The sequence below is a fragment of the Blennius ocellaris genome (genome assembly GCF_963422515.1).
Source record: "Blennius ocellaris genome assembly, chromosome: 1".
Lineage (NCBI taxonomy): Eukaryota > Metazoa > Chordata > Actinopteri > Blenniiformes > Blenniidae > Blennius > Blennius ocellaris.
Window position 1 is genome coordinate 29,619,239 of NC_137650.1, and position 21,551 is coordinate 29,640,789.

The window sequence follows — 21,551 nt, forward strand, 5'->3', positions numbered from 1 at the left end:
TACAAATCAATATAATCAATGCAATCAGCTAACTGACACAGGCAATCTCCTGCCAGTGAGTAAAATACCCCCGGCGGAGATCTTTCAATCTCCAGTGCCATAATTGCCCCCAAGGGCGACGTTAGGGTGTAGCATTTTGTACACTTAATTAAATTAGTGAGCTCCGAGGACAGGCCGGGTTGCAGATCCCACGCAGACCGGATAGTTCTGGCGATGTGCCAGTAATTAAGCCAATACCTTTCTTGATTACGCCAATCCCCCTTAATGAACTCATTATGCATTTTAACCCAAACACTCCCATGAATTAATGAGTGCCGAGAAAGCTCCTGGATGGAAACAACGCCCCGATCACAAGCACGAGACATAACTCATCCACTCAACGGGGAAAGACGTAATGTCCATATTTCTCCCGCTTTCTGCCGCAGCCAAGACTAATTTGGACTTGAGTGACAGCAAAAGTTCTGAGTCCGAAACACATAAAGCTTTAGAGGAATATGGATCCATCATCGGAGAGGGGTGGGGGAGGCTAGCAGCTGAAACTTACCGGACGACTTTACAAGGTCTCCTGCAGGGTCGCAGCAGAATTTACTGTATTTTAAAAACTTTGGCGGGGGGGGGGGTGTCACCGTGTGCACAGATGGGATGACATGCGCACACCCTCATGGGGTCCAAAGCATATGTGCAAAGTGATTTAGAGAGACCTGGAAACACTGCAGGGTGAGAGCCGCTCTGCACTGACCCATAATGCTCTGCTAATTAAATAATTCACTAATTGATTCATCGCCAAATCAATAAAGGCTGCGGATGGTTTATGGTGTGAGAGCTAAAGTGTGTTTATATGTTTGATGCCTGAAGTTGGGCCGCAAATGAACACACACACACACACACACACACACACACACACACACACACACACACACACAGAGAGGATCCCAGCAGCTGCCACAGTGCAGTCGTCTCCTGACCGAACGACAAGCGAAAGCCAGTGGAATTTGGTGCCGAGGCTCAGACAAACAATGAGTTGACCTTGCACTTGTGTGGTATGACATCATTCAGCGCCTCGCCGGCAGACGATGCCGCCCATAAACACAACTCCATCCTGAACCCGATCCCAGGGGAGTCTGGGGTTCGTCGGTGGGGCTGAAGACAAAATCAGACGGGATGTCATCAATTCAAGTGCAATCGCTCTTTTCGATGATTGTGTAGGAAAAGGCCTACGTGCACTGTCGGTATGCGACGCGTTGTTTCACGTTATGGCTCTTCACATTTGTGTATTCGTGCCTGGTAAGGTAGAAATTACCTTTGAAAGTAATTGGGGTGGCAGCGGAGTGAGACATCGCACTGATCTGAGTGGATGCAAGAGTTGTAAATCCTTTTGCACATGCAGTTTGATATTTTTGTTTCAGAGATTGCCTCAAACATTGATGGGCAACAAAAATGTAATTTTTACTACCATGGGCCAAATGTATGACATCTCCCACACGAATCTATGAGAATTATGCCGACTGATTCACTAATTCAGTGTATTACATCAACGAGTGTACACCTAATATGGTTCACTTTTTTTTGTATATTACTGAACGCAGTAATTACATTTTAATTCCTGTTGATTAAACCTGTAAAACAATAACTATTAATTTTGGACATTGTTTTTTGGGTCACAAATAAAAGGAGGAATTTCAATTATTCGTCTTGCAACAAATTCCGGAAATTGTCTGCATGCTAACTTAAAGATACTTGAACTCATGTAATGCAAAAAAAAAAAAAACATTTAAAAGTCAAGCATTAAATGTAAACTATTATACTTGGGTTTTGCAACTTATAGGGAATGATTCATAAGTAATATTGACTAAGCATTGTTAGATAACAATTAGAGGTTGTTTATTTATTTTTTTTATTTAAAGTACACCTGAATTAGACCACGGTATTCTTCCCAATATGCTTTCACATGCAGAATGACTTGTGAATAAAAAAAAGGTTTTGATGAGGAAGTATTTCTCTTATTCCTCTTACAAGTATATGATGTCACAATATCTATTTTAAGCAGTAAAAATCATTATTTGTACCTTTGCTCTCACTTTACTTGGTCTGGGCATGAAATCTTGAGTTAAAACTGTCACAAATCACAATAAAAACTCAAGACAGTATGCCATATCTTAATATTTATTTATCCTTTACTGTGCAGTGAATAAGAGATGACACATTATTTCAACAAAAACTCCCATAATCAAAGAGCACATCATTAACTCTGGGATCTTCGATCAATACCGTTACAAAGTTACTGACCTGTAGCATCAGCCCGGTATTATTTAGCAATGAAAAACTACACAAATCTTCAAATTTATTTAACTGACTTCAAAAGGAAACGTGTATTTAAACAATGCGTCAATTGCTATTCCATCACATTCCCCCCCCAAAAAACTCAAGTGTACAAGGACATATTTGAGCTCTAACATTGTCCTATATAACTGCATTACAGTCACAAAAGCGTTAACTTAATGCCCCAAAAATATTTCTTAACTTTAAAAGGTACCACTTCGGTCTGCGAATAAAGACCATCCGATCATTTGAGATGTGTGTGTGTACCCTGAGAGAACAAAAGTGTGAGACGACATTCAGTTAAATACATGTGGAATGAAAAGAAATACAGAGAAAATTGAAGTCAAAGGAATTAAATTACAACGAAAGTATGATAGTAACACATAGGTAATATAAACAAGTCCAACCTTTTCAGCTAATATAAAAGTAATCCTCTGTGGTTTGTGTCTTAAAATGTGACCACTTTCTTCTACTCTTTTCGTGTGAGCTCAGTTCTACATTTTACTAAGTGCCAAATTGCACAGTTACAATGACAAACCATCGTGTGAAGCAGCAGAGAAGAGAACCGTAATAATGGAGCACCTTCAGTCGCAGTATTGCATCCAAAGATCACGCTGTCTTTTCATTTTAATCTACAGTTCAGGCCTAAACGGTGTGTGAGTGACTCTGTGGAGAAAAACCGAAGTGTATTGATGATGACAGAACATTATGTGTAACCCACACACACACTCACACACACCTATACAGAAGAAACTTAAGGAATCCGGTCAAAACTAAAGGGAACTGGAACATATTCCTTCTTGGTAGAGAATGTGATTTGATATGTATTGAACTCAGGCAGCTTTCATCCACTGGAAAGTTTGGCAAAGCTTCTCTGTCGTTACAAATTCGAGTGACAATTTTAGTTGCTGTTCTGAAACGACACCACAAATGTGGAGTTAAAAACAGACGCCATTATTAGCGGATGAGGCAGAAACAGCCAATGTGATTCTTTTAAGAGCATCTCTGAAGCTCGAAGATTAATCCAACTTCATATTATCACCAACATTAGAAAACATTTTGAAGCTGGTTTCCAACCCCAATACTAACATAAGCAAACAGAATGCCAGCTCCAGCTCAAACAACAAAGAGAACCAGTATCCCAATTATATTTAAGGCTTTTCAATTCTTCGAATTATTTGGAAAGAATATAAAATCTACAATATGTTTTGTGACACACAGCCTTTAACTGGATTTAAAAAAAAAAAACTTTTGCCAAGCTCCCCGTGATGAGTGACGATGAGTACCGAGGCGTTAACACAACAGTCAATAAATATGAGAAATTAAGTCAAGCTGGGAAATAAGGGAAGGTCATTAGTGTGCAAAGGGTCTCCAGGATCTCGTCAAGTGCGCCGTGCAAGATCAGACCATGTTGGTTTGGGTGTTCGGGCTGCGACTCTGCAGGTCCTGAACCTGGTCAAGAACCCAGCTGACGTTTGGCCTCTCCTGGGGATTAGACACCATGATGGAGCTGAGCAGCATCTTCAGGCCCTCCGAGTACCTGAGCACAAGACATGGACGCTGAATTTACAACTTGAGTTTCAGTCGTATTTAAAGAAATGGTTCACTGTTGTTATTTCCACAAAAAAACACAACAACTGATCAACACATTAACGTTTCGTATTTGAGAAGTCAGCTGTTTGCAGCTCCATGCTGACAAAATATAGTAAATTCAAAGTAATTTTTGTTTGTAACCTAATATTTTTAAATCTGAAATTATATATGGATGTTTTGAACCTTTATCTTGAAGCTTCACGTCATTCAAATACATACTTATTATGTCACAAATTATTGTGTTGAAATTGTGTTTTTTGCATTGATTTACTTTTGTGAATCAAATTACGAAAAAGCATTTGATTTCACTATCGAGTTATTCATTTACTTTTCAAGTGGATGCTCACATTTTCACAACACTGCAGAAAATAGAGTCCTAACTTTTTGTTGCCTTTCGTTAAATCATGAAAAAAAAAACTGCTTTGCAAACAAGAAGACAAGAGGATCAAGGCAAATATGCAACAGATTCTAAAACAACAGTAAGAAAATCAAAGTGAAGACTGACCTGCAGGACTGTGGGATGACCACGGGGTTCTGGACGGCCAGAGCAACACTGTCCCCCTTCTGGAAGACCAGATCGTACGGCCCCTCCAGCATCATCATGCAGTACAGCACGCAGCCGAGTGACTGGAGGCGTGCCAGAGGACCACATTCCCAACAAACAGCACTCAGGTCAGTGACTGATCGGTGCACCGTTACAGACTTTACGGAGGAAACATGAACGGCGGGAAAGGAAGAAGCGATATACCCAGATATCGGTGCGCTCGTCTATGATGCAGTGGCTCTCCACGTTGAAGAGCTCCGGAGCCCTGTAGGAAATGGTGCACCGCTGCGCCGCCCAGTCCTGGATGGTCATGGCCTCTCTGGATCCTCTCACCTGTCATCAAGTCAGGGTATTTTTTTTATTTTTTTTTTATTAATCAAACTGTTTAGGATCATTCAGAGGCCTGGACATGACGATAAGTGAAAAATACCAAGTTTTTCAAGCAGCTAAATTAATGTGGGAAGCTCAAGCAACACATGTGATAAAAATAATAACCACAATAAAGATTCGTTGCCATAACATGTACACTTAAGTGTGTTTTTCCTTTTCCAAATCAAACGTAAACAAGGACCCTATCCAACTTTTTTTTCGATAAATGGAAGGTCACCATCAAATATCATCGTGAAACTGAGACACTGCAATCAGACAAACACTCAACAATGTTTTCAAGGAAGCATAGGAATTTGAATATGAAGTTCACCAGCATTAAATACGCAACTCTGCCATCCAGTGGTGGAATTATAGATCTCCTGAGCAACAACAATCTAGAGAACTATTGAGCAGGCATGATGTAACACTATGCCCACGTTACATTTGGTCGCATTACTTTACTGTTTGGTGGTGACACATCATTAGTGATGGTGAAAATTGTCTATTTGACTATAAATATCAATGCCTCCTGCTTGATTATCCAACACTTTCAAACATCCTCATACCTCAATCCTGGCCCGGTTCATAGAGCCGAGGTCCATCAGAACCGGCCGGTTGTCCTCATCCAAGAGTACGTTAGTGGGCTTCAGGTCTCTGAGAAAGGCGTGAATAACATTGGTTTAGATGGAGTAATTTAATTTATATATATATATAAAGAAAAAGAAAAAACCTGCCACTTGGAAGACAGGTCAATGGTATAATTTTGACAAATAATACATTTGATGAGGTCAATCTTTACAATCCACACTAATGATATACGACGCTCTGCCACACTTTTACACGTGCCATGAAGAACAAACAAATTGATTGTTTTTCAAATCAAACTCCTTGTGATGTAGAGAGTGGAATAAATTTAAGATAAGATCTGCCAAATTATGTATAATTCCAGCAATAACCATTAAATGTTCACAGAAATAGAAGATGGCTACAACCTGAGGCGAGAAGAGGAATGTAGAAGAGGAGGTTAATCAGTGGGCATGATGTTAGATCCATCTTTTATAGATATATCCGTGTGTGTCTATATATTTATATGTATAAACATGTGTATGTACAGTATGCACATATAACTATGTATAATTGTAATGGGGTACATAGCGATTTGTACATATAACTGATTGTGATTGTATACATTTAGTAAAGAGCTCAAAAGGTGTATGTTTTAAAAACAAGCTTCATTTATTTATTTATTATCTTTTCTGTTGTGTACTTGTTCAAAAATGAATTTAAAGAGAACATGTTGAATACTTTAATAGAAGCTATAACCCTGATCCTGAGCAAATATGTGTTGACTTCTGACAGTAGCAATCACTCGACCTGAATATCTGTATACTCCACATAGTTTTACCTCAAACCACAAATTTGATGTTTACTCATTCAGCATTAGCGTTAATGTTTATGTGCATGTTCTCACTTTAAAATTATTGTTAGGTGACGACAGGCTGCAAAGTGGCCAATCGATTATCATTGGAATAACTTAATTATTTATGTAAAATAAAACTTTACACATGAATGAAATTGGCTATACTTTCTTCACCTACGTTAGGTGACTTTTAGATTTAAAATAAGTTACATTTAAGAACAAAAACGTAACAGCTCTTCATTTAAAATACGTTACCACAAGAGAGTATACGAGTATTACCTGTGTGCATAGCCTTTCTCGTGAACAGCCTTGAGTCCGGAGCAGATTCCACGCAAGATTTGTAAAATCTGTTTTTCAGGCATTGCACTTTCTTTATCCCTTAGCTTCTCAAGCACAGACCACAGGCTTCCTTTCTGTTCGGACACACAGAAACTTATCAGGGTCAGATCATGTCCATACTGAAGATTCCAGTCATGCTCACTGCCGCAACGACTCACTCTGATATAAGGCAGGAGTAACCAGGCTTCAGTCTTTCCTCCATGGTCAACAAAGGCATGTGCAATGAGGCTCAGGATGTTTGGGTGATTAAACTGCTGATGCATCTCCACCTCGGTCTGAGCCTCCTGGCGACCTTCACGGTCATGACAGAGGATCCTCTTCAAGGCGTAGAAGTGCCCATCCTTCACTCCCTCAACCAGATCAACATAACTGAACCCACTGGGGAGAGATCACAGAGAGAATAGACTGTGGGAAAAGCTCCTTAATACAAATCTATTATGGGTGAAAATGGTCAATGTCCATTGTATTACAAAACAAACACTAATACGAATACTGAAATTAGTGCTGCAATAGTAATTCAGACAGATGTCAGTGAACTTGTTTACTCACCCTTCATCTAATTTCTGGACAAAGTAATACTTTTTGTTATCAATGGTGATCGAGCCACGGGAACATATGCACAGGGCCTGCCCCATCTTGACTGGTACATTGTTTAGCAGCAAGCTTTCAGGAGGCTAGGAGAGAGAACAACTGAAGTTATTTGAAATGGGAGAGAACTCAACTCACTGAGTGTAATGAGATCTTATGGCCAACTGATGCATAATATTATCACATTATTAGCGTTATACAATCATTGCAACAACAAAACAGCAATAACATACAATGAACATTCTCGCCTGGTGGATAATATATGATGTTAATTATGTCTTACTGTATCAGGAGTGTCTATTAGTCAAATATTGGATTCGTTTTATATATCGGATAAAAATTAAGATACTCAAACAATTATATCGTGTTTAAAGTTTAAAGCTGCAACTATTATTTGATAAGTTGAGCAGACAGCAAAAAAGAAAATCAATTTTATTTGATTATTCAGTTTATTCAAAGACAAATAGTTTTCAATGTACACTTAGAGGTCCCTTTAAATGCTGCTGCTCTGATCACACTGACTACATTCTCCGAGATAATACTTTAAAATAGTTCAAATTTGACGGAAACACACATAAGGGTTAACAATTTCCTGAAATGTTAAAACTCAAACAGCGAGTTTAGTATTAAGGCAGCTTATTTCTGTATGGCAAATAATTAGCTGCAGCCTTATACTTGACCCAGTTAAACGCCTACGTTTGACAAGCATTGTATTTTAAATCTTCATAACATAGAGTGAAGACCACACACTGAAGGCATAACGAGTTATTTTCACATCAGCAGACACAAAGTGAGAATGAGTCCTCACATCGGGACGACATAGACCAAAAGAGCTCAGCATATCGCCCCAAAATAGCTATTATGCACATTTCTGTCACAGCCCAAAACACGTACTTTTAAAGTAATAGTTAAGTCAAACCCGATGTAGAAAAACACACGTAAATAAAAGAGCTAAAACTGCAAGTCCACAGTGAGTTACAAAAGCTAACACAGTTAGCTCTGACAAGCCATTTAAAAACAGCAGGGGAAAACTAAACGCAACATTTCACTATATCGCTTTACTCCCCGTCGCCGTGTGAGTTTAAATTTACAAGCCGGGCTAGAAAATAGTGTCAAACACAATACAAAACCTGCAATTTGGGTTATTTTCTCTCACCAGTTTTTTTTCTGTTTACCAAGTTAGCTCGCTGACATGTTGCTCCGCCCACTGCCGCCCTCTTCTTCTTCGTGTCTTCCTCATGCGGCAGCACCCAACTGTGCGCTTGACCCACAGTGCCACAATAACACTAGCGACGTCGCGAGGCACAGTTTGATCAAGTAAATGATGGCGGATTACGAGCATAAGAGGAGAGGGAGCTCCGACGACGGAGGTGATATTCATGCCCTTTTACCCTTTGTAATTGGTGAAAAATATCATGCATTAGAATTTAGTATGCTTTACCGCCTTTTTAATACTTGTGTTCATTACGACGCGGCTACGCTACCGTGAAAATGACTTCATGTTAGCTGTTTACTCCTAGCCAACTAGCTGTTAATAACATTACAAATTAAGCTGCGTCCTTGCTTGTAATGGGAAATTATACAGCAAGTTATCCCCAGATGTAACAGTAAAGCCTATCGGTGACGTCTCTATTACTGCCTGAGAGCCTACTAGCCTAGCGTTAGCCAGGGTAGTTTACCAGTAGCTACTAATCAAAGCTATCTAGTTTAGTTGTAAAGGTCACTACTGGTTCACTGCTCCCAGCAGCACCTCATGCATACACTATTAACAACTATATTATAATGTTGTTTACCATGGAGTAACTCCCCAAGACCTGATAACGCCCACAATATTAAGCTAATCCTCTGATTCTGCAGTTTCATGGACAAAATGGAATTTACTGCAAGGGGTTAAAGACATTTTCCCTGGTTTGTTAGAACCCCCCCCCCCCAATTTCAGTGATTCATACCAGTACAAACTCACTCAGGTTGTCCCAGAAGGTATATCAGTCTTTGATGGATGAATCATTCGTGACCGTTTCAAAACAGCAACTGTGCTGTGTTGTTTTCCAAATGTACATCCTACTACTAAACTAAGTTCAGAGGAAAAGCCAATTCAGCTGCACTGATCAAAGCTGGATAAAAAATATTTCACAGAAGCTCCAGATTGATCAGAATCACAAGCAACACATCTCTCGGCTTAAAAAGACTGTCATTCTGTTGTTTATTTTTCCACACGCGAACTTCACTGAAGCAGATCAAACCCGGTTATATTTCAACATGGACTGCATGGTCTAAATTTGGAATAGAACTTTTGAAATTTCACACACTTGAAAATACACGTCGGAGAGTACTGAGGTCTCTGGAGAGCAACATTGACTGATATGATTTGATATTATATATTAACTCTTGCGAACCCTTGGCCAAGTGGCCCAAAAGACAATTTAAGTCCAAGCCCTGCTGTCGTCACAAGACATTTGTGATTTTATTAATTGAAAGATACTTTGCCAGTCTTTCTTGCTAATGGAACTTGCATGCTCACTCTTGCATGAACAAAAAACTTGAAATGCTTGAAATTATGCTGTAAAATGATTTTGTATGTATTTTTGCCTTAGCTTTTCCTTTTATTGTGAAACCAGAAGGCTTTTAATGAGAGGTCACTGTCAGTGCTGTTCATGTTAACACAGAAAGCTAATTTGTAGACCGGAACCTCATTTATGAATTTTTTTTGTTTCATTAATGGCTTGAAACATAGCCACACAGGTAAAGATGATAACATTCATTACTCCCTTTTCCCAAAGCCCAGTTTTTCACCTTGGTGAGTTGTCTTGCCTCAAGCAGGGCCGCAGGAGGAGGGAGGCAGAGTGAAAACTAAGCCTGTCTCTTGTAGCAATGTGGGAGGAGAAGGCACAGCAGTCAAACGCACATCCCAGCATCTCACTCTCGAAGATGACGACGACTTCACGGCAGACCCAGCGGCTCCACGCAAAGTCTCCAAGTTAGGCTTTAGCATGGGCAGTCAGGTGGCGAAGAAATCAAACCCCATATCTATCAAGCTTGGCGCAACCGTGAGTGTTTGGCATCTTTAAAGTTACATTGAAACCTACTGCAGACATGCAGGGGTGTTGAAGAATGACTGTGATTGTCAACACAGTGTAAAGTGCGTTACCACCTGGGCTCAACACGAATTATTATTTGCTCCAAAACCTAGTCACCACTCCAGGTTTTTAACTAACTGCAACCTTTTATTTGTGGGGTAATTCTGCAATCTGACTGAAGTTGTTTACTGTGTTACCGCTAAGCAACGAAACAAATTACAACCCTTATAGATGTTCATGAACGTTAATCTTTTACTATGCTCTAAAAGATTGGATTTGTTTACATAATTAAATAATTAATTTCTAGCTCTGTTGCCCCTTGTAACTTTCCCGCACTCCCTTCTGTCGTTTCTTTAGCCACCATCCACGACAAACGTATTCTGAGAGAGTTCACTAACCCTTAATTGTTAATATGAGAGTTTTATGAACTTTAGCAGAAAAGCACAATGTCAGTAGTGTTTGAAACACAATTAGCGTTCACATCCATGAGCCTGGATCTCATTGCACTCATGGATTTGGGCAGCGATTTCTTTTTTTCCCCCACTGCTGTTTGTCTGAAACCAAATCACTTGAAAATGTGTTGTAAATTCAATGGCTTGTGATTATTTTAATTGTGTAAAGATTTCCTTCCTCAATAGAAATAAATACACTTCAAGGCATTTACTCGTATTAAAAACAAAAAAGGTTCCTCTTGTGTGGGAACCTTAACGTTGAGCCCTGGTCAGCTTAAGATGCTTGATTTGATGGTTAAGTTAATTGTTTTTTCTTAAAACAACAGAGAGGGGTGACATTTTCTTCTTATTTGCTCGACTTGTTGCAGAAGCCTAAAGAGCCGGTTCCATCAGTTCCTCCAAAAAAGGCAGGCCTGGCATCGGTGTTCAACGAGAGTGATGATGTAAGTACACGTGAACTTAGCATGGGACGGTCGTACGGACGCAGGAGTTCTGTGGAGTCTGACCTTCAATTTATTGTGACTTTCAGAGTGAACCAGAGGAGATGCCCCCGGAGGCGAAAATGAGGATGAAGAACATTGGCAGGTATTGAGGTGTTTCCTCAGCTTCGGCTTTTATTGAAAAATCAGTTCAATGTCTCACTTAAGTTACTGCGTTGACGATGTCTGCGCGTCCTTTTCAGAGAGACACCAACGTCTGCTGGACCCAATTCTTTCAACAAGGGCAAGCAGGGCTTCTCTGACCACAAGAAACTTTGGGAGAGGAAGCTGAAGGCGCAAGCAGACAAGCTGTAAATAACTGTCAAGAGATTTTGTCGCTATTAGTAATTTTGTACAGGTTAACCAAGTCAAATATCTGCAAAGGCTTAAAATATTCCTCACCGTTGATTCGTACAGTCGAGCTTTAAGGACCTGCTGTGTGAAATATTTTAAGCCTCCTGTGATTGTGGCTGGTTTTTGTTCCTGACGAACTACTGGTTGATTGTAACTGAGAGGAGGAGGAGGAGGAGGAGGAGGTGCAGTCCATTGATAGACAGATGAGATACGAACATTATCCAGAGCATTGTTTCCAAACTGTATAAGATTTACGACAATTTAAAATCTGTGGGCGAACGAGGAAATCTCGCTTCACACAGCGTTCATGTGGTGTTTCTGTTCTTCCCCTCCCAAGGTGGTTTGGCGCGTTTCCAAATCGCCCGTGAAGTGACGCAGGTTTTACTTTTAAATCCAGTCATTGGATTGTGAGTTTTGAGTGTCCAGTTGGTATGAGAGTGATTTCGATAGATCCACAACTTGTCCTTTTTGTGTTTTAGTTCGTCAACGTCAGCCTACAATCCTGTTGTTTTCACCGGCTGTGTATCCTCAGAGGCCGACTCCTGTTTGGTTCTTGTTTGTTCAAGCATTGTGCCAGTATTTCTGGTTTGTTTTGTGCTTCGCTGCATCTGGCAAACACATGGTGGCACAGTGGTTGTATTGATTTTTGTATCAACTGAGCATGTGGGTTTTTTTTTGTGTGTGTGATATTTTTATTTTTTTTATTATTATTAGTTGAAATGGGAATTGGAAAGAAAAGAAAAAACAACCTAAATCCGCTACTGTGAGCAGAGTACGAGCGGTAGCTTTTAAAACCCGTTTTCATCCATCGCTTTTTGAGTTACCTAACTGTTGTATGGACGTCCTGAAATTAAATAAACCCTAAAACATTCACAGCTTCAATGTCTTTTTAAAAAAATTAAACAGTACTAGTGTAGACACATAAAAGAAGCATGTTTTATAGCTGATTTAATATTCTATATTGAACCTTATAAAGGATGCTTGAGCATTTCATGTTTTTTTGTTTAGTTTCATCGTATCTCTTTTCAGACACTCATTCATGCCTATAGAATCATCATGGGTGTTTCCTTCACCCAGCATTATCAGTAGTGGCATAACTCAGCTTTGGAAAGTCAATAAACGAGCACCGTCTTTGAGAAATATCACATTTAACACAATCTAAACCCTCGCTGTGAAGTCACTCAGAGGAGTTGTACTCTCTTTGAACGGGCAGAGTCTTCCTCAAAGATCTCCAGAAGTTGCCGGTGCCTCTCGCAGGATTTCCCGAACTCCAGTCCAGACTGGGTAGCACCCTCAAGGCCGTTTGGACAAGTCTGGGCAGTGGGGGGTCTGGCTGGATGTGTGACGTCGAGGCTCCACTGGTCCAAATTAACACGAGTTTAAAGGCAGATGTTTGCAGCAAAGCCTAAATGTGGGTAGAAGTAGCAAGTCTTTTTTTTAAAATCCAGAATTGAATTTCAATGAAAAAAAATCATCTGTTTTGAAAGCATCGAGATAAGATATACAATCTGGTTCATCACTGGAAACAAACATCACATAAAAGAAATGAAGCTGCTTTAAGCCGTGTAGATCAAAGTGCTGAACATGGAATGATTTTCTTAACAAACCACAGCTACTAGTTGAGGTTTGTGTCAGTGCAGCAATGCCGGTACGAAAGTTTAACCGCATATTTTTTCATGTTCTGCACTGACCTAAATATTCGTTGCTGGGAACTGTAACCAGTAGATGAGGTTGGTTTTTTTTTGTTTGTTTGTTTTTTTTACTTTGTCAAATAAAGAATCTAGAAAAGTCATACTTTTCTTAAAATCCTAAGAAAATAGGAGAAATGTTTGGAAGGCATCCATGGATTAAAACTGATAGTAAAGTACGTGCATGACGTTCAATATAAGCTCAAGAAAATCCTCTTGTTGTGCTTCTTAGAATAAGCCTTTACAGGTCTTTATCAGAGCAAATCATGATATAAGTCAGACATGGGAAAGTTGTGTTCCCCTTTTGGTTTCCTGTTTCTAAAAATGAATGAAATGTTGGTTTCACGGTGAATTTGACCACATTTGACTTGTTAAGAATGTTTATTAAAAGTTTATCAAGTTTATTAAAAGAACAGACATATAATCATTATTTTTTAGTGGTAGATTATTTGAAGTAATTGCTATAATTTTAATAATGCGTCCAGAGGTGCTCGGTCACAAATTGACAAACAGCAAGTGAGGAATAAAGTCGCCGGTCCCTGATGAACTAAAAGATAATGTGCTATTTTAATAAATACTTTTCAAGCGACTGCTGTTTCTCTATCACATGTTTATATTATATTGAGTTTGACTCCATATCAGTTGTTTTATGAACCACATTAAATTGACTTTAAAGTCGATGTCCGGATGAGTTAATTCTTATAATCTATATATTTACAGTGGACGAGATGCTCAGAATTGCCTGAATAACACAAGAAAAGTCCATAAATGGATTTGATTTATAAGCTTAATTGTTTTTAGGTGATAAGACACAAACCAAACCTGTGAGTGTTTGTGTACCTTGACTCCTGACTCGAGCACAAACACGGCATTGCTGTCGGTGAGATACTCAGCCGACAGGACACAGATGAGCATTCGACTTCTCTTTATGGCCAGCACCACATCATTCATATATGCTGCAAAAGAAACAAAAAACAGTGGAAACCATCAGGAATTGTTACTGGAAGCACTCATACAGACACACTGCTTTCCATCTGACCTCCTCCAGGTACCACGTCTCTCTCCAGCAGACAGAGGCGATAACCCCACTGGTCCTCCAGCACGTGGGGCAGGAGGGCTTCCAGTGGGATCTCAGAGGTTTTATCCACCGTGACGGGAAAAAGTTCTGCCAATGTCAAGAAAGTTTGAATTTGGCTATGAAACATTGAAATAAAATTGGAGGAAAAAAAAAGAAAGAAAGAAAACTGTGGGCCTACGTTCATCATCGCTGGAAAGTCCCGATCGTGAGGAAAAAGTTGAACTTCCTGCCACCTCTGCGGAGGGAGCGCTCCACACATATGACAGAAATACGTCAAACTCCTTTTCATCTGGAGGGAGATCATGGCATTAATTATTCACACAAGGATTCACAGTGACTGTTACAGATATATCTTTACGTTCATCTGACCTTCACATTGTTTTCCGTGATTGAAATGGGATTTGTAGATAAGCTGTATTTCCAACCATTTTACATGCAAGGTGACTCCCAGCACAGCAACCAGCAGGACAGAGATGATGGGATAGCCGACCAGTGAGGGCCATGTCACTGAAAATAGAATATATGAATACAACTATGTATAAGATATGGACACAGAGCAGCAAGGAGTTCGGAGTCACAGCTTGGCACTGCCATTGATTTGGCCTGTAACGATAAAGTAAACAGCTCCCTTGGTTAAATTGACCCAATGCAAGTCATAACATTCTTAGGCTTTCACACAAGTGAACCAGTCAATGTGTGATATGATAATTGAATACAATGAGGATTCCAATTTTGAATACATGAAGACATACAAAAGCAATAGAAACAATAATACCTTTGATTTTCCTCTTGAGCTTCACGGTGATGCTTTTGTTCCCGACTGTGTTGCTGGCGACGCAGGTGTAGGTGTGGTTCAGGTGTTGTAGTGTCACCTCTTTAATGACGGCTGTCCGTATGACTTTGTACTCAGATTTCACACTGTTTTGTTTGAAGCAGACATAAAAAATGTAAATAATTTAGCACCCTTGCATCCTAAAGTAACCCTGTGAGGAAACACTGCCGTCGCATTACACAGTTTTATTTTTGCTACAGAAATATCAAACTTTCACACAGGAATGGCGACGACTCATGTTCTTCTTCAGTCATATTCTTCATGTTGCCACCGTAATTCATGTACCACGCCACCTTTGGTAAAAACTCCAGTTCAAAGTCAAAATAGACCTCACATGTCAGATTATGAGGCTGACCTGAAACAGGTTAGAAAGAAAAACAACAACAACACACAATTAAAAACAGGTCCTGGGGAATGTCACAACGTGTCACATAAATAAAACCCCATGTGACTATGTGTGAAAAAGAAAGAAAAACAAAACTAGATTTTAGATAACTCAGCTTCATATTGCTTTGGGGTGACATGTTCTTCTACAGATAATGTTTGTTTTGGACTGGTGCAGTTTAAGAAGCCTTACAATGCTGGACATTTTTACTACTTAAAATAAGTCAATAAAAAAAAAAAAGTGTTCTTTTTTTGTTCATAAAATAAATCCATTTTTGTGGCGCTTGTCATTACTTTGTCATTTCTAATGATGCTGGCGTATCGATGCTGGCAAACATACTTATAATAGTTATAATATATTACATAATATGTCAGTGTAGGTGCTCACAAGCATAGCTTCCCCAACATCATCATCACCACAAAACTCCCAGAATGCCCTCGAGACATTGTTTATCAATGAAATTCAGAATTTACTGTTGCCTTTACTTTTCATTTTCAGATGTCGTCACGTCTACTGATGTGTGATGAAAGTGAGTGTCTCGCCCATTCATAAAAACTGAATCTGGCGCTAAGGAAGACTCTCTGCAGTCACAAACTGAACTGTTCTGACACGATAAAGGAAATCCATAACCCTAATAGTTGGTGGTAGAGCGACATCACAGTACATTGAGGCACACTTACCAAGCTCCACCTCCTCTGTCTTATTGCCCTCAGGAATCCTTGGAGGATCCCTTGCTGTTTCGAATGCTGAAGAAAAAGAAAGAAAGAAAGAAAGAAAGAAAGAAAGAAAGAATTGTGCAGAATGATGTTGTTTAGAGCATTTTAACTGATTTATTTATTTTTTAAAGTTAAGCCTGTTCAAATCTGTAATAGTCACATGTCATCTCACAAATAGAAGGTCTACTCAAAACTAATAATAGTGAATACACCTGTCATGGATGTTTCACTCAAACAGAGAAAAGAGAAAAATAAGTGACAAATCCTCTGGTGGTGGAAAAAGAAAAGTTGAATTACTTTCTATATTACTTTCTCTCAAAACCAAGCAAATTCCCAGCCAAGCACGGTGGCTGATGTCGAGATGATTCACTGGATGAACGAAAACTTTAACCACGGGGGGGGATTTCTAGATTGTTGAGAATATCTCAGACTTCAGGTGTATTGTCATAGATTTACTGGAAAAAAAGAAGAAGTATGGCATGCGTACAGCACTCTTGCTCATATCTCGTGGACATGGGATGAGTGCTATAAATGTCGTTTCCGTGTTATTTCACTGAGATGTGTGCTATTACAAATTTTGCCCCAACAAACACACAAGTAAACATGGCACTTACGAATAGCTGTAACATTGACAGCCCTCCTGAGGGTCCATGGGACTCCTTCCTCAGTCACGAGCCTGTCACAGAAATATACTCCGGTGTCATACTCGCTGACCGTGCTGAGATTCAGCTGCCCCTCGCTTTCGCACAAATCCCTCGGCATTTTAGACACGAGTTTGTTCTTCTGCACGGGGGAAGACGTTTTCGGTGAATTCTTAGATCGAGACAAAATGGTGAGTCGTGCTCGTTATTTGCTTCACCTTGTACCAAACGACGTCTGTGTAGGTGCCACAGAGGAAACGAGGGCAGGTGATCGTCCCGCCAGCAGCCACGATCAGATACACGGTGCTCTTGTTGTACTCAAAGCATCTGGCGTGGATTTCTTCCACGACCTGGAGATGTAGGACCTTGCTGCTGCAAGAGCGGAGCAGAAGCTTCAACCTTTTATACAAGTATTTAATGTTTACTACTTAAAGGAAATGCCTTCTCTTTAGTAAAGTGTGTGGGTCAATTTTCAGGCAGCTCAAAAGAGGTAAAACTCTCGCTTGCGTTGTGATAAAATCCCCAGTTACACATGTTTTGTCTCAAAAGAAATGCAAAATTTGGAGGTGTTTACCTTGTGTGGCTTGTGTAGTTGCCAGAGTGTTTTGTTTCAGTGAGAAATGTTGTCATGCACTTAATGGCTGAGTCTTCATTTGACTCTCTGCCTTCCATGAGCCACCGGGTCTCCATATGGCCGTGTGACGACTGAACACACGGCATGGCAAACATTTCCCCCTTCACAGCTCTGTAATACTGATGTGTAGTGTCCTGCTGAAACGCTTGGACATGAACACGAGATCATCGGTCGGAAGCGCCACAAATGACAAAACGCGCAAGTGAATGTAAACAATGTTCAAATATGAGGTGTGGAGAAAATGAGATATACCTGTGCTTCTGTTTTGATGATTCGTCACACAGCATCCCTGCAAAAACATGGGAAGGAGCAAAAACGACGGAAGGTATCTGGTTTGCATTCTGCGGCTGTTAATCTGTAAAAAAGTGGCTGATGGTGAAAACTGCATCATTGCTCCTCTCTGTTGTTGGTGTGTGTGCGCCGCTTCTTCCGCATGCTAACTCTGTTAAGTTTTCAGAGAGGGCAAAACGATTTCTTGGTATTTCTACAGTTTCCTGTGTGGTTTTGCTCGAACCAGGTTTAAGTGGAACAGGGTTTTGTGATGGGGCTCCACTTCCTCTATGCACTGAACACCTTGATTGACTTTCATACCAAGCTGTGAAAAATAGCATTGATATAATGACATGACGTCATCATCATCATCATCATCATCATCATCATCATCATCATCATCATCATCGATTTAATGCTGGTAGAATCTACATGTGTTGTCCCCCCAACAAGCAATGCAGTGTTTAGCAGTCCAACCTGAGAATCCAAAAATATGACAATTATTCAATCTAAATATACACACGTGGATTACAGTATTCATTACTTTTTTGTTTTTGTTTTTGTGGTGTTTTACAATCTTTTGTAAAGAAGACAAAAAAAAACCATGATGCATCACATGACAAGCTGTGGCATGTTGTGGTGTAGTATCTTTAATGAAATGAGGATAGGAAAAACACTGCTATGGCATTAAATAAAAAAGTACAGAAGTCACAATGATGGAATCATCAGTAGAAACAAAAATGTGATTTTATGCATCTCTACACTACATTACTTTAAATGAAACGTCAGTAGCACCAATGTGAACACTCATGCAAGATGCTATTTCACAGTCTTAAATTAGATTCATGTTTAAATTACAGGTTTAAATACAGTTTCTCTCATATTTGGGCTTCTTTGGAGTTGTTTGCCGTTGGTAATATTTGTTGTCTCTGTCGATGTAATTTGAATACAGATAAATGAACAATATACGAGAACAAGAACAGTTATGCCAATCTGAACGCTTCATCAAAACCGATGCAAATGTCCTGTACTTTAGTTTGAAAGTCCATAAATATGAACGAGGTAAACATTTGTCAAATATTCACCTCGAACAGCCAAGTCTGATTCAACTGACAAAATTATATGCCAAGGCTTTAAATCCAATTTGTAATTACAGACGGCCTTCTGTGGAGCTCAACTTTAAGTCAGGGGTTCATTTTGAGTGGCACATTGGCTGACTTTGTGCCTCAAACCTGGCAACCCTGACCCTCAGTGCGATTAGGGGGCATCAGTAGAATTGTAACCCTGGCCTTCCAGTCACAGCTTGGTTTCTGCAGCAGCCGATTCACCACAACTGCATGATGTTTTACACATACTGTGTGGGGTTTAAAGACATGTTACAAAACCCACAGAGTGATGCTGATGTTAAATACCTGAGCTAATACATCCAACTTGACTAAACATTTCCCCATGAATTGTCATCCTGGATCGTCTGAAGCAAAAGCTTTGATTTTGGAGGACGATGGGGGGCAGGTAGGTGATAGCGTAACTGTTTCCAGAAGGCGGACGAGGGACTCGCTGAGCTGCTGCCCTTCCAAATGACATGATCTCCAGCCGCACTCAGAAGTTGTAAGGCCTCTGGTATTGAGCCCGTGCTCAATGCTCGCGTTTTCTTAGTGGTGACGAAAACCAAATGAGTCTGGCGCTCCACAAAGGCTGCGTGCAGCGCACTCAGCAGTCCCGATTCTAAACCTGGATCTGGAGAAGTGGGAACCAAAACCACAGTGCGGCTCCGCTCAACACATTCTAACACGGCCTCTGCGGTACCTGCAGATCAATAGGGCTCAGATTAGAAAACGCATTGATACTTGATTCAGTTCGATGTTCTTCACGCGTCATTTTAAACACTTACTTTCTCCTGGTAAGACGTTGCGATCAAAAAGACAGAGGCTGTAACCAAACGTCTCCTCGAGAACGCTCGCCAGCATTTTCCCGTCGAGACTGTTTAGCTCTCCTTCTGTTTCACTTTTGTAGCTCATCAAAAATGCATCATAGCTCTTTCCATCTAAGCAAAAGCGACAACCATTAGCAAGGAAATATGCAAACGATGACATCTTGGAGATCAACAAGACAAATCAAAGAGCGAGACGAAAAAAACTCCCACCTGAGGCACTGCGGTGGCAGCCAAGGGTGTCTCTCAGAAAAAGTGCGACATGAACTTTGAAGTTTGCGTAGACCACGACTGTCACAGCCGTCACACACACGATACAAACACTGCATACAGCCAGGGAAAAGTATGACGGGCGAGCTGCAGGAGGGAAAAGGAAATACGTTTTGGAATATCACAAGATGGCATAAACAACATAAATTGTAATATAAACAAGAAGAATTTAAACAATTTAAAAAATGTCCTATAATTTTAAAGAAATATCCTCTCTCTAACCTTAACAACGGCTGTACAACAACAAACCTTTTCGGCTCAATGTGATGCTGACGTTGCTTGAAATCTGGTGGGTAGATTCAAGTTTACAGGTGTAAGTCTTTGTCAGGTCCTCCTCTGAGACCTTTCTGAAGACTAAAGATGCCGTTATCTTTTTTTCTTCCTCGTCCCTGAAAAGAAGGCAAAGGAGCAAATGTTTGCGTGTGTGTTCTGATACTTGTGTTTTCAAATGTAATTTTCCAGATCTAACCCGCTTCTGATATGTGTACCGTGTGACATTGTAGAAAACCGGTAGGCTGTCATTCAGCTCCACGTCCATCCAATCCAAATCATCAAACTCTGAATAGTCAACGATTTTGCAATCGATCACCTTTGGTGCATCTGGGAGGAGAAGAGAGTTCCCGCAAATTTTTACCACAATAAAATTGTATATTTTCAGCTGAGTGTGCACGTAAATATGAATGTAGACAACAACTCACCTATATCTACATAAAACACCTCCTTGTCCTTTGGTTCAATTATTCTTACAGATTTACTTCTCTCTGTGCATAAAAAAAAAAAAAAAAAACAAGAAACAAATGCTGATTTTCTGCAGAGATAGTTGGATATTGTGAGGGATTGCTTTGCTTACCTTTAGGACGAACTTCAACTTCCACTCTAAAGGTCATATTGTACATCTGATGATGATAACGGTATGACCTGGAGCAAGTGTAGTTACCACGGTGTGTCTCCTTCACGCTGGAGATGTGAATTACCGGTGAATGCTCACGCCCACCATCTGGCTGGAGAATTACAAAATACAGTTTGTAAGCATTACTGACCATGAAACTCAACCTGAAGGGTACGGTTTGTAAGTTTGAAGTGACTGGAGAAGATCACTGAACCCAATCCGTACAGGATAATTTATATTTGTAGGGCTCATTCACACTCAAACTAAATACCTTTTGCCAGATGATGCTGGTGGAATTCAATGCATTTTCAGGAGGGATATACATTTCAGGACAGCACAAACGGCAGGATTCTTGTTTGTAGCATATCTTCGGATACAGCTTTTCATTCTCTCGGGACACGTTCAGCATGAACCAGGACAGGTTGCGGGATCCCCTGTCATATGAAATAAACAACAACAACAAAAATATATAAAGAAATCATGTAGCCCATCTTGTTTTATTCTTCATAATTTTGCATTCAGAATTTAAAAACATTACATTACATTTTATTTAATATCGGGTTTTTTTTTAAAACTCAGAAGCCATAATTATCTCAATTCAATTTGTTTTACAAAGTTTGAAAATCCTCGTTTTATATTTTTAGTGTGGAAATACCCCTAGATAATTAACTACTCAATTTAAAT

The 21,551-nt window shown here is 39.9% G+C and overlaps 3 protein-coding genes across 3 annotated transcripts; 1 reads left to right on the forward strand and 2 right to left on the reverse strand.

The window, feature by feature from the left end:
- Positions 1–2,149: 2,149 nt before the first annotated feature.
- On the reverse strand, positions 2,150–8,383 carry stk16 (serine/threonine kinase 16). Its single transcript, XM_080496252.1, has 8 exons — positions 8,329–8,383; positions 7,134–7,258; positions 6,743–6,962; positions 6,525–6,658; positions 5,392–5,479; positions 4,661–4,789; positions 4,418–4,539; positions 2,150–3,859 (listed from the first exon to the last, which is right to left on the reverse strand). The coding sequence occupies exons 2-8, from the start codon at positions 7,217–7,219 to the stop codon at positions 3,721–3,723; spliced, it is 918 nt and encodes a 305-aa protein (XP_080352378.1). The 5' UTR covers positions 7,220–7,258; positions 8,329–8,383; the 3' UTR covers positions 2,150–3,720.
- Positions 8,384–8,466: 83 nt separating this feature from the next.
- Positions 8,467–12,405, forward strand: pcnp (PEST proteolytic signal containing nuclear protein). Its single transcript, XM_080499942.1, has 5 exons — positions 8,467–8,542; positions 9,993–10,219; positions 11,070–11,144; positions 11,231–11,286; positions 11,384–12,405. Exons 1-5 carry the CDS (start codon positions 8,494–8,496, stop codon positions 11,493–11,495), a joined length of 519 nt encoding a protein of 172 aa, XP_080356068.1. The 5' UTR covers positions 8,467–8,493; the 3' UTR covers positions 11,496–12,405.
- Positions 12,406–12,571: 166 nt separating this feature from the next.
- Positions 12,572–19,046, reverse strand: LOC308131296 (interleukin-18 receptor accessory protein-like; the record flags this gene model as incomplete). The annotated part of the gene is made up of 12 exons (XM_080497982.1): positions 12,572–12,939; positions 14,063–14,178; positions 14,262–14,387; positions 14,479–14,589; positions 14,670–14,807; positions 15,076–15,218; positions 15,352–15,487; positions 16,198–16,263; positions 16,848–17,016; positions 17,093–17,246; positions 17,449–17,645; positions 19,011–19,046. 12 exons carry the CDS (start codon positions 19,044–19,046, stop codon positions 12,712–12,714), a joined length of 1,620 nt encoding a protein of 539 aa, XP_080354108.1. The 3' UTR covers positions 12,572–12,711.
- Between the last annotated feature and the right edge of the window lie 2,505 nt (positions 19,047–21,551).

Bases quoted from the DNA above. Each gene is read 5' to 3' on its own strand.
- stk16 (XM_080496252.1), bottom strand. From the start codon at position 7,219: ATGGGGCAGGCCCTGTGCATATGTTCCCGTGGCTCGATCACCATTGAT. The intron at 5,480-6,524 runs GTAATACTCGTA...CGCCTTTCTCAG, and splicing joins GAGAAAGGCTATGCACACAG to AGACCTGAAGCCCACTAACG. The intron at 4,540-4,660 runs GTATATCGCTTC...GCACGCCTCCAG, and splicing joins ACGAGCGCACCGATATCTGG to TCACTCGGCTGCGTGCTGTA.
- pcnp (XM_080499942.1), top strand. From the start codon at position 8,494: ATGATGGCGGATTACGAGCATAAGAGGAGAGGGAGCTCCGACGACGGA. The intron at 11,145-11,230 runs GTAAGTACACGT...TGTGACTTTCAG, and splicing joins TGTTCAACGAGAGTGATGAT to AGTGAACCAGAGGAGATGCC. The intron at 11,287-11,383 runs GTATTGAGGTGT...CGTCCTTTTCAG, and splicing joins AGGATGAAGAACATTGGCAG to AGAGACACCAACGTCTGCTG.